At 38.1% G+C, this 15,394-nt stretch overlaps 1 protein-coding gene across 1 annotated transcript in view; it reads left to right on the plus strand.

The window, feature by feature from the left end:
• Positions 1-7,282, plus strand: part of LOC124615560 (leukotriene A-4 hydrolase) — a 123,128-nt gene extending 115,846 nt beyond the window's left edge. Inside the window, exon 13 of the mRNA XM_047143535.1 lies at positions 7,157-7,282. Within this exon, the coding sequence (XP_046999491.1) occupies positions 7,157-7,274 (118 nt within the window). The 3' untranslated portion in view covers positions 7,275-7,282. The remainder of the gene's footprint in view (positions 1-7,156) is intronic.
• Positions 7,283-15,394: the final 8,112 nt, after the last annotated feature.

Below are 15,394 nucleotides of genomic sequence, written 5' to 3' on the forward strand. Positions count from 1 at the left end.
CATGGCCAAGGTGTACCACAATCAGCTGATCAGATGCCAGGTGATGGTGGCCAACAGCAAATTACGAGGGGTCTATAACCACTGTATAGCAAGGAAACTTTTGAATATAAATTGTTCTGATCTTGATGCAGCCATGAGTTCTTTCATGGGAATGTTCCTGGATGGTTTGCTGCTACTGATGGGTTATAAAGTGAAGAAAATTGTCAGATGTTCCATCTTGTGGCAGACAGATGAAATGCAATTTAAAAAATGAAAGAAGTAGACTTGAACTTGTGACTTTGCACCTACACTGTGTGACTTTTACCACTAGACCATGAGCAGATTCAGCACTGTTGCACAAGAGCAGAAGACAACACACCTTCCAGAAAGTTCCATATTTTACAATGTTGTTGCCAGTTGCAGGTGACTGGACTTAGAATTCTGAGGGACGGCTAGTTTTATTGATACATTACCTGAACAACTTGCACTTAGACATTGGGTGGCCACTGCAGAGAGTATATCAGAGTTTTCAGTTAGTGAAAGCCCTAGATAGAAATGCCCAGATATTGCCGCATTTAATTTTCAGATAACATTGCCAAATGTCCACTACCAGTATAAGGGGCAGCCAAATGAAAATGAGGCATGGGTGTTGGTAATACATGTAGGAGTGTTTATAGAACTGCCCTTTATTTGGAACCAGGAAGGAACAGCATGAATGTTCACTGCTGTGCCATTTACCTGGTATACTTGATATGAGGTCAGTGAATCGAAGGAACAGCAAGGCGCAGTGCAGTTTTTGGCTGCAGAAAGAGGCCAAATGTCTGCTGTTATGTCAAACACAGCATGTCACGTGTACATGTGTTTGCATTGATTAAACAATTTCGAAAAGGTTGGGTGTCATTGAAAGACAGCAGTCAGCCAGGACAGGCACATTGTGTCATTACCCCTTCTGTCGTTGCTGCAGTGGATGCTGCCATGAAAAAGGACCGATGGCAGGTGGTGGATACATTTGGCTCATATAGAGCATCAATTGCAGCACCACACACATCATCATGACAGAGCATTTAAAGTTCATCAAAACCTGTTGTATGTGTGCACATTTTTGTGAGCATGCATCAGTGGGTTTCCCACAGCCTGACAGAAGAGCAGATGTTGAACAGAACATTGATATCACTGCAGCATCTGGAACGGTAGTATCACAGTGAAGAATACTGTTTCCTGTACTGCATTATTGTGAGATATGAAACATGGTGTCATCATTTCCAGCTGGAGAGCAAGTGTCAGAGCCAACAGTGGAAGCATATGGAGGCCATACAGTCCCAATCTCTCCCCATGCGATTTCCATTTTTGGAGCCCTGAAGAAAGACATTTGTGGCTTTAAATTTGATTCAGACAGAGAGGTGCATACAATCATGCTTCTGTAAGCAACCTCAAACATTTTTCCATGAAGGCATTAACTATCTTGTCTGATAGTGGGATAAATGTATTAATAGTTATGGCGATTACTTTTGAAATAATAATAAACAGTTTACTTATTTTTTCCCAACTGTCTTATTTTCATTTCACTGCCCCTTATACATTGACTATTGTTAAGATTCCATAACTGTTATAAGAAAATGCCACAATTGCCTATAACAAGGTCTTAGTGGCACTGGTTTGCCATTGCTTCCCTTTGGTCTCTATGCAAGATGTACTAGATTTGTGGATGGCTGCAAGTGGTTATGAAAGTGAAGCACTGCCGGGAGGGGGGGGGGGGGGGGGCTAGGAGAGGAAGTCCATGGACAGTTTATAACTCATTTCTTTCAAATGTACAAAACATTACTTTCATCTCCACACCACTCAACTTGCAGAACACTGTTTTAAAGTTTTATATTCAATTCTGGAAATTAGTGCAGTATTTAATGTGTGTCATAGGTATGTCACAATGTCTTCTCTAGTTTTAGACCTGTATCACCACAGTAGATAAGAGTAATTTTTCCGTGGAACTGTAAATATTTGAGAAGTTATGTAGAGTAATATAGCTGATGCTTATCAAAATATTGTGAGACAAAGGTTTTAAACTTTTGCCTGTGGAAGACTTACAAGAGTAGCTGATGTAGCCCGGATGTGGGTGACTGCCACAGGAGTACTGTATAATATTTAAAACTTACAATTGGTTATTGCTTAGCTGCAGTTGACTTTAATGTCTGATAGTGGTGTTGGTTATGGATTCCAACATTTATAATTTCCTGTAAACTAAACAGATGAAATTTCTTATCAAGCTGTATTGTAAAGAATTAAACAGCTTTTCTTTGCTTCACACATTTGGCTCAAATACTCTGGCTAACGTTTGCACTATGAAAGTATATGAATGTGTCACACCTGAAAACAAATCACATGTGAATGTGAATAAATATTTGAATGCTTCGTTTTGTGTGAATGTACTGATAAAATTCTCTTTGGCTTCAAGTGCTTGAAAATGCATGACCTTTCAGCTGAGTACTCCTCTAGCTGTTGTCCAGTGGTGACTGTCTTGTGATTGCTGTTGACTTCATTAATAGCCATTTTTATTGAGGGTGTTTTCAGAAACTTTTATGATGCTATCCCGAAAACCACATGCCTGTATAACAATACATATTTCGTCAAATGCAATTTGGTTCCTTTTTCAGAGCATGCTTTGCTACTGCTGATTTCTTGGGATACCATAGGCAGAAACACCTCTCATATTCTGTACGCTGTCTCTCAGTAGTCTGCGCAGTCTGTCCAACATAAGACAGTCCACACCCAGGTGGTCTTCTGTACACTGCTGGCATTCTGAGACCTACATCACCTTTCACAGGCCTCCTGAAATGTCAGAATTTAACTGGAGCCCTGTCTCTTTAGGAGCCGGCTAATCTTTCCTGTTATTGAGCTATAGAATGGCAGAAACGCATGCTTTTGGTAGGTTTTCAGCACATGAAATAGCTTCTGCTCAATGTGCGAAGATCCTCAGAACAGAATATTTCTGTGCTGAGTGGTGGTAGCTGGTAGTGTGCAGGTATTGGTGCATGTGGGTGGGGTTTTGGGATACCACTGTGGCTGAGACACCCATTTGCTTTTTTTTTTAGACGAGGACATCAAGGAATGGCGAGGCACCATCTGTCTCCACCTTCATCATGAATTTGTTGATGTCACCCAAGCACTCTTCCAATTTTTTATGTACATGAGGCCAGATAACTAATGTGTCGTCGACATAAAGAAAAAAGCAATGCCTTGCATGAACCAAGGCCATGGGATGCCTTCAGAGGATTCCATAAACAATTTGGCTATAATTGGAGCTAATGGTCTTACCATCAAGACGACCCCATCTGGTTAAAATATTCTCCACATCCAAAAAATACAATCACATCAGAGTGTGCCTAAATAAATTCACAATAATGTTGTCAAATAACTGGAAGATCGGATCTATGGTGTCTTTGATGGGCACGCATGTGAATAATGAGACTACATGAAAGGTGACCATCACGTCTCCTTCTTCAAGACACAGGCATTTTTAATTCATCTGATGAAGTCAGTCATATTCTTGATATGGTGCGTACACTGATCACTGTGCAGAGTAAGGATACTGGCCAGATATATTGCAAATCTGTAAGATGGTGACTTCGTGGTGCTCCTCCCTCAAGCCCCTCCACACCTACATTTTGTAGCCTTCCAGAAAGGATGACACAGTGCTATAGTCCACTGCAAGCATCATTGGATCACCAAGTTACAGACTTGCAAAACATCTGGCTAACATCCTTACTTTTCATGCTAGTATCTGCGGGCAACACATCAAGAACACAACCGACTTCATCAGCTGAATTAAATTCCTGCATCTTGGAGAAGATATGATGTGGTCTCTTTATTCACACATGTTCCTATCAAAGACGCTGTAGATCTACTATGCCAGTTTTTTATGCCACTGTTATTGATTTATTTAAGTGCACACTGACATAATTTTTTTTTTACAGTGGAGAATATTTTAAACAGGCAGACGGCATCACAATCTGAAGCCCATAAGCTATTGTTACAGCTAAACTGTTTATGGACTACTGTGAGGACATCGCCTTGGACATGTCTCCTGCAAGGCCTAGTTGCTTCTGTTGTTACATCAGGGACACAGTCATTGTCTGGCTCATGGATGTGAAAAGCTGGAAGAGTTTTATCCATGAGCACATCAGATTCATGATGGAGATGTAGGTGGATGGTGTCTTGCTATTCCTCGACATCCTTGTCGGAAGAAAAGCAAATGGAGATTCAGCCACAGTGTTTACAAAAACCACACCCAAATGGGCCAGCAGCCGCTTAGCACAAGTTACCACCATCCAGCACAGGTGCTGAAAACCTGCGGAAAGAACTGAACCACATAAAAAAAAAAGTTTTCAGAGATGGCTACAACAATCCACAAATTTCACAAGCTATTTCACCCAAGACCCGTAAGCAGAAAGTCATTGAGGAGACCTTGAAGAAAATTGTGTTTTTCCCACTCTGTGACTCAGTAACAGGATAGATTAGCTGGCTCCTAAAAGGGACATAAAATTGATTCAGTCTTAAGGCCTCTGGCAAAAATTCAACAACTCATGAGACCTGTGAAAGATGATGTAGGATTCAGAATGCCAGGAATATACAGAATGCAGTGTGGGTGCAGACTATTTTATATTGGACAAATTGTGTGGACTGTTGAACAGTGACTTATAGAACATGAGAGGCATATCTGCCTATAGCATCCCAAGAATTCAGCAATAGTAGAGCATGCTCTTGAAAATAATCACCGAATTGCATTCAATTAAACATCTGTTATTAAATGGACAAATGGTTTCTGGAATAGCAGCATGAAGGAAGTGACTGAGATAAAAATTTCTGAAAATAATCTCAAAAAGACGACAATAAGCAGTTAAGCACAGCTTGGAACTCTGCCATCAGAAGATGAAAGTGGGTGCGGCAATTTTGCCATAAAAACTTTACGTTATATGGTAATGACCTGGTCGCCAGTGATGTCGCAGGCAGTGATACTGTATAAGGACAAAAGCAGCCAACACATGACAGGCACCAATTGACAATGGCCAAGTAGTACTTGGTTGGCTCGTGGATTTGATACCACTTAGCGCTGCTGGTAGCCCAGTATAATTTTATCCACGTAAATATTATCAGTAAACATATACCACTACTAACAAAAGCTGAAGGAAAAGAAAAACTTGAGAGAGAGAGATGATAAATGTCGAGTTTGTTGAAATGCTCAATATGCATGTCTTGAAGAGTGGTGTGACAATACAGAACTCAGGACGTAGCCACCTTATCACATGCGAAAGTCAGCGGTTTAATTACAGTGGATAGTGTTGTGTTCTATGCAGTGGCGGACACATATGGGAGGGGGGGGGGGGGGTGCCCCCCACCCCCCCTCCTTACAGGGCAGTCCACATTGCCATCCGTGCCACCCCCACCAGTCAGCCCGCACGCTATTTGTTCGTTTCTTTTGTCAGTTAACTTGACTGAATCGAGTTATCGAGTAGTTGTACTTTCCTATGTAGCAATGCGTGTCTGCGTCATTGTATTTTACATGTTTCTAGATTAGATTAGATTAATACTAGTTCCATGGATCATGAATACGATATTTCGTAATGATGTGGAACGAGTCGAATTTTCCAATACATGACATAATTAGGTTAATTTAACAACATACTTAAGTTAATATAACAACTTTATTTTTTTTTGTTTTTCTTTATTTTTTTTATTTTTTTATTTTTTTTAATATTTTTCTTTTGTTTTTTTTTTTTCTTTTTTTTTTTTTTTTTCTTAATTTATATCTAAAAATTTCTCTATGGAGTAGAAGGAGTTATCATTCAGAAATTCTTTTAATTTCTTCTTAAATACTTGTTGGTTATCTGTCAGACTTTTGATACTATTTGGTAAGTGACTAAAGACTTTAGTGCCAGTATAGTTCACCCCTTTCTGTGCCAAAGTTAGATTTAATCTTGAATAGTGAAGATCGTGCTTTCTCCTAGTATTGTAGTTATGCACACTGCTATTACTTTTGGATTGGGTTTGGTTGTTAATAACAAATTTCATAAGAGAGTATATATACTGAGAAGCTACTGTGAATATCCCTAGATCCTTAAATAAATGTCTGCAGGATGATCTTGGGTGGACTCCCGATATTATTCTGATTACACGCTTTTGTGCAATAAATACTTTATTCCTCAGTGATGAATTACCCCAAAATATGATGCCATATGAAAACAATGAGTGAAAATAGACGTAGTAAGCTAATTTACTAAGATGTTTATCACCAAAATTTGCAATGACCCTAATTGCATAAGTAGCTGAACTCAAACGTTTCAGTAGATCATCAATGTGTTTCTTCCAATTTAATCTCTCATCAATGGACATACCTAAAAATTTGGAATATTCTACCTTAGCTATATGCTTCTGATTAAGGTCTATATTTATTAATGGCGTCATACCATTCACTGTACGGAACTATATGTACTGTGTCTTATCAAAATTCAGTGAGAGTCCGTTTACAAGGAACCACTTAGTAATTTTCTGAAAGACAGTATTGACAATTTCATCAATTAATTCTTGTTTCTCAGGTGTGATTACTATACTTGTATCATCAGCAAAGAGAACTAACTTTGCCTCTTCATGAATATAGGATGGCAAGTTTCTGTCTGGCACATAGACAGCTAACACATATCTACGAGAAAAGTCACAGCCATTCTAGTGATCTCGATACGTTATTCTGTGTGGAATTTGTTCGAGAATAGTCACGAATATTCTACCGTTTTCTTGTACAAAAAACCTTCGATACGCAGCATTATAAGTACGGACTATTCGCCGAATAGGAAGCTAGTTTACATTCAGAAGCAGAAATATTAAGACTGAAGAACAGGCACATAGAACTCATTATTTAAGGAAGAGAATCACAACTGCAACTCTTTTATATCATAAGATGGCATTGTCTTGTATATGTATATAGTAACTTTAAATAAAATTTTCTTAAACTTTGCATGTGACTTGATTATTTTTTATTAGAGTAAAGGTAAAGGTAGCTCAAGATATCTTTAGTGCCCATTCCTTGAGATTTTTCTGTATCCACCACTGGTTGAATGACATTGCAAGCAGTAATATTTTCCTTATTCAACAGCAATTTTTAGTGACTAATGTAAAAAATTTGTTTCAGGGAGTTATATGCATGGGATGAAGCCAGGGAAGCAGCCATCTCATCATATAAAGCACATGCTTCCAGCATGATGTATGTCTCTGCTTATACAGTTGGCAAAGATCTCCATCTCAACTGAACTAATAACAAAATGTTTGGGTACTACTTTGGAGCATTTTAATACCTGTTCAGTATATTAAAACCTGTAAACCACTCTGACAGTGGATTTGACTACATATAATAAATAAAAAAAGTAACAACAAAAAATCTTTCACGTCCACATTATAAAGTAAAGTAAGGTTGCTTATCACTTAAAGAGATATAAATTTATTTTTAAAAATCATGATGATCTAAAGTAGCTGGTGCACCTGATTCATCAGACACAGCATCTGAGACCAATAAAATAATTTTGAAGGTGAGTTTTAGAAAAGAATGAAACTAATCAGTATTCTGACAGTATGAAAAGGAGAAGAGCGTTAATCTGTGAAAATGTTTTTATGTGACAGAAGAAAATGCACTGAATGTTTTGGGCCCTTACATTTAAAGCTGCAGCCACATATTACATTTACAGGCATCCCAGAGCAAGAATATATCTCTCATAAATGTAAGTCAAGTGAATATTGATTCTTCATTATAGTGTTTCACATATTTGATATAGGCCACCTATAAATATAATTTTGTGCTCAAATTCTTTATAATCATTACATGCCATTTCAGAAAGCTTTTTTCAGCGAAAATGTGTACATAACTTATAATAATCAGAAATGAGCCTGCACAGTTTCCTATTGTCCTTCCTGAAACTCACAGCTAATCTGGCAGCAGCACAGAAAGAATTAAAACAACCAAGATGTGACAGTAAGTTTACGAACAGGGTAGGTGTCAAATCCAGAAAGATGTTTAGAGATACTGCCAACTTTGGTAGCTTTAGTGTAGTTGTCTTAGAAAGAAAACGTATCGTGCTCCGCAGCTCCCTCACTGGCCTGAGGTGAAACAGATGTCCCTTTCTTCAAAAATGTACTCAATAGGAGCGTAATGTTGCAAACACACACAGTAGTTGACCTGGTGTGAGGAAAAAACAAGTTAGTAAATTTGAAACATGAAATAGATCATTTTAAAATCAACATGATATACCAAAATTCCAAAAGTATAAAACAGTAAAAAATGCTTACCAAAGAAAGAAAACGTATTGTGCTCCGAAGCTGCTTCCTTGCCCTGTGGTGCAACAGATGTCCCTTTCTCCAAAAATGTACTCAATGGGAGAGTAATGTTGCAACCACACACAGTGGTTGACCTGGTGTGAGGAAAAAACAAGTTAGTAAATTTGAAACATGAAATAGATCATTTTAAAATCAACATGAAAAACCACAATTCCCAAAGCATAAAACAGAAAAAAATGCTTACCATAGAAGGAAAACGTATCGTGCTCTGCAGCTCCCTCACTGGCCTTTGGTGAAACAGATGTCCCTTTCTGCAAAAATGTATACAATGCGAACGTAACGTTGCAAACACACACGCAAGTTGAACTGCTGTGTGAAAAAAACGAGTTAGTACATTTAAAACGTAAAATAGCTAATTTTAAAATCAACATGAAAAACCAAAATTCCAAAAGTATAAAACAGAAAAAATGATTACCAAAGAAAAAAACGTATCATGCTCTGCAGGTGCCTCACTGGCCTGTGGTGCAACAGATGTCCCTTTCTCCAAAAGTGTACTCAATGGGAGCGTAATGTTGCAACCACAGAGACAAGTTGACCTGCAGTAAGGAAAAAACGAGTTAGTACATTTCAAACATGAAATAGGTCAATTTAAAATCAACATGAAAAACCAAAAATCCAAAACTATAAAACAGAAAAAAATGCTTACTAATGAAATAAAATGTATCATGCTCCGCAACTGCCTCACTGGCCTGTGGAGCAACAGATATCCGTTTCTCCAAATATGTACTCAGTGTGAGCGTAATGTTGTACCATACACAAAGTTGACCTGCTGTGAAGCAAAAACGAGTTAGTACATTTCAAACACGAAATAGGTCATATTAAAATCAACATGATGTACCAAAATTGCAAACGTATAAAACAGAAAAAAATGCTTGCCAAACAAATAAAACGTATCGTGCTCCGCAGCTGCGTCATCGGCCTGAGGTGCAACAGATGTCCCTTTCCCCAAAAATGTACTCAATGGGAGGGAAATGTTGCAACCACACATACTAGTTGACTTGCTCTGATGAAAAAACGAGTTAATACATTTAAAACATGAAATAGGTCATTTTAAAATCAACATGAAAATCCAAATTCCAAAGGTATAAAACAGAAAAAATGCTTACTGAAGAAGGAAACCGTATAGTGCTCTGAAAATGCATTACTAGCTTGTGGTACAAAAGATGTTACTTTTCTCCAAAAATGTACTTAATGGGAGGGTATTATTGCAACCACACATACAAGTTGAACTGCTGTGAGGAAAAAACGAGTTAGTACATTTCAAACATGAAATAGGTCATTTTAAAATCAACATGAAAAACCAAAATTCCAAAAGTATAAAACAGGAAAAAATGCTTACCAAAGAAAGAAAACGTCTCGTGCTCTGCAGCTGCCTCCATGGCCTGTGGTGCAACAGATTTCGCTTTCTCCAAAAATGTACTCAATGGGAGCGTAATGTTGCAGCCACACACTAGTTGACCTGCTGTGAGGAAAATACAAGTTAGTACGTTTCAAACATGAAAAAGGTCATTTTAAAATCAACATGAAAAACCAAGAATCCAAAAGTATAAAACATAAAAAAATGCTTACCAAAGAAAGAAAATGTATCGTGCTCCGCACCTTCTCCCTGCCCAGTGGTGAAACAGATGTCCCTTCCTCCAAAAAGGTACTCAATGGGATCGTAATGTTGCAACCACACACAAATTGACCTGCTGTGAGGAGAAAACGAGTTAGTACATTTCAAACATGAAAAAGGTCATTATAAAGTCAACATGCGATACCAAAATTCCAAAAGTATAAAACACAAAGAAAAGCTTACCAAAGAAAGAAAAAGTATCGTGCTCCGCACCCTCCTCCCGCCCTGTGGTGCAACTGATGTCCCTTTTTCCAGAAATGTCCTCAATGGGAGAATAATGTTGAAACCACACACAAATTGACCTGCTGTGAGCAAAAAACGAGTGAGTACGTTTCAAACATGCAAAAGGTCATTTTAAAATCAACATGAAAACCAAAATTCCAAAAGTATAAAACACAAAAAAATTCTTACCAAAGAAAGAAAATGTACCGTGCTCTGCACCCTCCTCCGTGCTCTGTGGTGCAACAGATGTCCCCTTCTCCAAAAATGTATTCAATGGGACCGTAATGTTGCAACCACACACAAATTGACCTGCTGTGAGGAGAAAACGAGTTAGTACATTTCAACCATGAAAAAGGTCATTATAAAGTCAACATGCGAAACCAAAATTACAAAAGTATAAAACACAAAGAAAAGCTTACCAAAGAAAGAAAAAGTATCGTGCTCCGCACCCTCCTCCCGCCCTGTGGTGCAACAGATGTCCCTTTCTCCAAAAATGTCCTCAATGGGAGAATAATGTTGAAACCACACACAAATTGACCTGCTGTGAGGAAAAAACGAGTGAGTACGTTTCAAACATGAAAAAGGTCATTTTAAAATCAACATGAAAAACCAAAATTCCAAAAGTGTAAAACACAAAAAAATGCTTACCAAAGAAAGAAAATGTATCGTGCTCCGCACCTTCTCCCTGCCCAGTGGTGCAACAGATGTCCCTTTCTCCAAAAATGTACTCAGTGCGAGCGTAATGTTGCAACAACACACAAGTTGACCTGCTGTGAGGGAAAAATGAGTTAGTACATTTCAAACATGAAAAAGGTCATTTTAAACGCAACATGATAAACCAAAATTCCAAAAGCATAAAACATACAAAAATGCTTACCAAACAAAGAAAATATATCGTGCTCTGGACCCTCCTCCCGCCCTGTGGTGCAACAGGTGTCCCTTTCTCCAAAAATGTACCCGATGGGAGTGGAATGTTGCAACCACACACAAGTTGCCCTGCTGTGAGGAATAAACGAGTTAGTATATTTCAAACATGAAAAAGGTCATTTTAAAATCAACATGAAAACAAAATTGCAAAATGATAAAACACAAAAAAATGCTTACAAAAGAAAGAAAATGTATCGTGCTCTGCACCTTCTCTCTGCCCAGTGGTGCAACAGATGTCCCTTTCTCCAAAAATGTACTCAATGGGAGCGTAATGTTGCAACCACACACAAGTTGTCCTGCTGTGTGGAATAAACAACTTAGTACATTTCAAACATGAAAAAGGTCATTTTAAAATCAACATGAAAACCAAAATTACAAAAGTATAAAACACAAAAAAATGCTTACCAAAGAAAGAAAATGTATCGTGCTCTGCACCTTCTCTCTGCCCAGTGGTGCAACTGATGTCCCTTTCTCCAAAAATGTACTTAATGGGAGCGTAATTTTGCAGCCACACACTAGTTGACCTGCTGTGAGGAAAAAACGAGTTAGTACATTTCAAACATGAAAAAGGACATAATAAAGTCAATATGCAAAACCAAAATTCCAAAAGTATATTACACAAAAAAATGCTTACCAAAGAAATAAAATGTACCGTGCTCCGCACTCTCCTCCCACTCTGTGGTGCAACAGATGTCCCTTTCTCCATAAATTTACTCAATGGGATCGTAATATTGCAACCACACACAAGTTGACCTGCTGTAGGGAAAAAACGAGATAGTACATTTCAAACAAGGAAAAGGTCATTGTAAAATCAACATGAAAAACCAAGATTCCAAAAGTATAAAACACCAAAAAATGCTTACCAAAGAAAGAAAATGTATTGTGCTCCTCATCCTCCTCTGGCCCTGTGGTGCAACAGATGTCCCTTTCTCCAAAAATGTACTCAATGGGATCGTAATGTTGCAACCACACACAAGTTGACCTGCTGTGAGGAAAAACCGAGTTAGTACATTTCAAACATGAAAAAGGTCATTATAAAGTCAATATCCAAAACCAAAATTCCAGAAGTATAAAACACAAAAAATGCTTACCAAAGAAAGAAAATGTATCGTGCTCCGCACCCTCCTCCCGCCCTGTGGTGCAACAGATGTCGCAATCTCCAAAAATGTACTCAATGGGACCGTAATGTTGCAACCACACACAAGTTCACCTGATGTGAGGAAAAAACGAATTAGTACATTTCAAACATGATACAGGTCATTTTCAAATCAACATGAAAAACCAAAATTCCAAAAGTATGAAACACAAAAAATGCTTACAAAAGAAAAAACTTAATAGTGCTCCACACTCTCCTCACACCCTGTGTTGCGACAGATGTTCCTTTCTCCAAAAATGTACTCAATGGGATCGTAATATCGCAACCACACACAAGTTGAGCTGCTGCGAGGTAAAAACGAGTTAGTACATTTCAAACATGAAATAGGTCATTATAAAGTTAATATCCAAAACCAAAATTCCAAAAGAATAAAACACAAAAAAATGCTTACCAAAGAAAGAAAATGTCCCGTGCTCCACAACCTTCTCCCGCCCTGTGGTGCAACAGATGTCCCTTTCTCCAAAAATTTACTCAGTGGGATCGTAATATCGCAACCACACACAAGTTGAGCTGCTGCAAGGTAAAAACGAGTTAGTACATTTCAAACATGAAATAGGTCATTATAAAGTTAATATCCAAAACCAAAATTCCAAAAGAATAAAACACAAAAAAATGCTTACCAAAGAAAGAAAATGTCCCGTGCTCCACAACCTTCTCCCGCCCTGCGGTGCAACTGATGTCCCTTTCACCAGAAATGTACTCAATGGGACCGTAATGTTGCAACCACACACAAGTTGACCTTCTGTGTGGAATAAACGAGTTAGTACATTTCAAACATGAAAAAGGTCATTTTAAAATCAACTTAAAAAAACAATATTCCAGAAGTATAAAACACCAAAAAAAAGGCTTACCAAAGAAAGCAAATGTTTCGTGCTCCGCACCCTCCTCCATCCCTGTGGTGCAACAGATGTCCCTTTCTCCAAAAATGTACTCAATGGGACCGTAATGTTGCATTCACACACAAGTTGACATGCTGTAAGGAAATAACGAGTGAGTACATTTCAAAAAGGAAGAAGGTCATTTTATAATCAACATGAAGAACCAAAATTCCAAAAGTATAAAACACAAAAAAATGCTTACCAAAGAAAGAAAATGTATCGTATTCCAAACCCTCCTCCCGCCCTGTGGAGCAACAGATGTCCCTATCTCCAAAAATGTACTCAATGGGACCGTAATGTTACAACCACATACAAGTTGACCTGCTGCGAGGAAAAAACTAGTTAGTACATTTCAAACATGAAAAAGGACATAATAAAGTCAATATGCAAAACCAAAATTCCAAAAGTAAAAAACACAAAAAAATGCTTACCAAAGAAAGAAAATGTATCGTGCTCCGCACCCTCCTCCATCCCTGTGGTGCAACAGATGTCCCTTTCTCCAAAAATGTACTCAATGGGATCGTAATGTTGCAACCACACACAAGGTGACCTGCTGTGAGGAAAAAACGAGTTAGTACATTTCAAACATGAAAAAGGTCATTATAAAGTCAATATTCATAACCAAAATTTCAAACGTATAAAACGCAAAGAATGCTTACCAAAGAAAGAAAATGTATCGTGCTCCGCACCCTCCTACCGCCCTGTGGTGCAACAGGTGTCCCTTTCTCCAAAAATGTACTCAATGGGACCGTAATGTTGCAACCACACACAAGTTGACCTGCTGTGAGGGATAAACGAGATAGTGCATTTCAAACAACGAAAAGGTCATTGTAAAATCAACATGAAAAACCAAAATTCCAAAAGTATAAAACACAAAAAAATGCTAACCAAAGAAAGAAAATGCATCGTGCTCTTCACCCTCCTCCCGCCCTGTGGTGCAACAGATGTCCCTTTCTCCAAATATGTACTCAATGGGACCGTAATGTTGCATCCCCACACAAGTTGACTTGCTGTGAGGAAAAAATGAGTCAGTACTTTTCAAACATGAAAAAGGTCATTTTAAATTCAACATGAAAAACCAAAATTCCAGAAGTATAAAAAGAAAAAAAATGCTTCAAAAATTAGAAGGAAAATGTATCGTGCTTCGCAACATCCTTCCGCCCCGTGGTGCAACAGTTGTCCCTTTCTCCAATAGTGTTCGCAATGGGATTGTGAAGTTGCAACCACACACAAATTGACCTGCTGTGAGGAAAAAACGAGTTAGTACATTTCAAACATGAAATAGGACATATAAAAGCCAATATGCAAAACCAAAGTTCATAAAGTATAAACCACAAAAAATACTAGCCAAAGAATGAAAATGTACCTTGCTCCGCACCCTTCTCCAGCCCTGTGGTGCAACAGATGTCCCTTTCTCCGAAAATGTACTCAATGGGATTGTAATGTTGCAACAACACACAAATTGACCTGCAGTGAGGAAAAAACGAGTTAGTACATTTCAAACATGAAACAGGACATTTTAAAATCGACATGAAAAACCAAAATTCCTAAAGTATCAAACACAAAAAAATGCTTACCAAAAATAGAAAATGTATTATGCTCCGGACCGTCCTCCCACCTTGTGGTGTAACAGATGTCCCTATCTCCAAAAATGTACGCAATGGGATCGTTATGTTGCAACCACACACTAGTCGACCTGCTGCGAGGAAAATACGAGTTAGTACATTTTAAACATGAAAAAGGTCAGTTGAAAATCAACGTGAAAAACCATAATTCCAAATGTATAGACACAAAAAATGCTTACCAAAGGAGGAAAGTGTATCGTGCTCCGCACCCTCCTCCCGCCCTTTGGTGTAACAGATGTCGCAATCTCCAAAAATTGACTCAATGGGATCATAATGTTGCAACCACAGAAAAAGAGTTAGTACATTTCAAATATGAAAAAGGTCATTATAAAAAGAACATGAAAAACCAAATTACGAAAAGTATAAAACACAAAAAAATGCATACCAAAGAAAGAAAATGTTTCGTTCTCCGCACCCTCCTCCCTTCCTGTGGTGCAAGAGATGTCCCTCTCCTCAATAATGTACTCAATGTGATCGTAATGTTGCAACCACACAAATAGAGTTAGTACTTTTCAAATACGAAAAAGGTCATTTTAAAATCAACATGAAAATCCAAAATTCCAAAAGTATTAAACAAAAAAATGCTCACCATAGAAAGAAAAAGTATTGTGCTTCGCAC

This window comes from Schistocerca americana, chromosome 5, assembly GCF_021461395.2.
Source record: "Schistocerca americana isolate TAMUIC-IGC-003095 chromosome 5, iqSchAmer2.1, whole genome shotgun sequence".
Taxonomy (NCBI): Eukaryota; Metazoa; Arthropoda; class Insecta; order Orthoptera; family Acrididae; genus Schistocerca; species Schistocerca americana.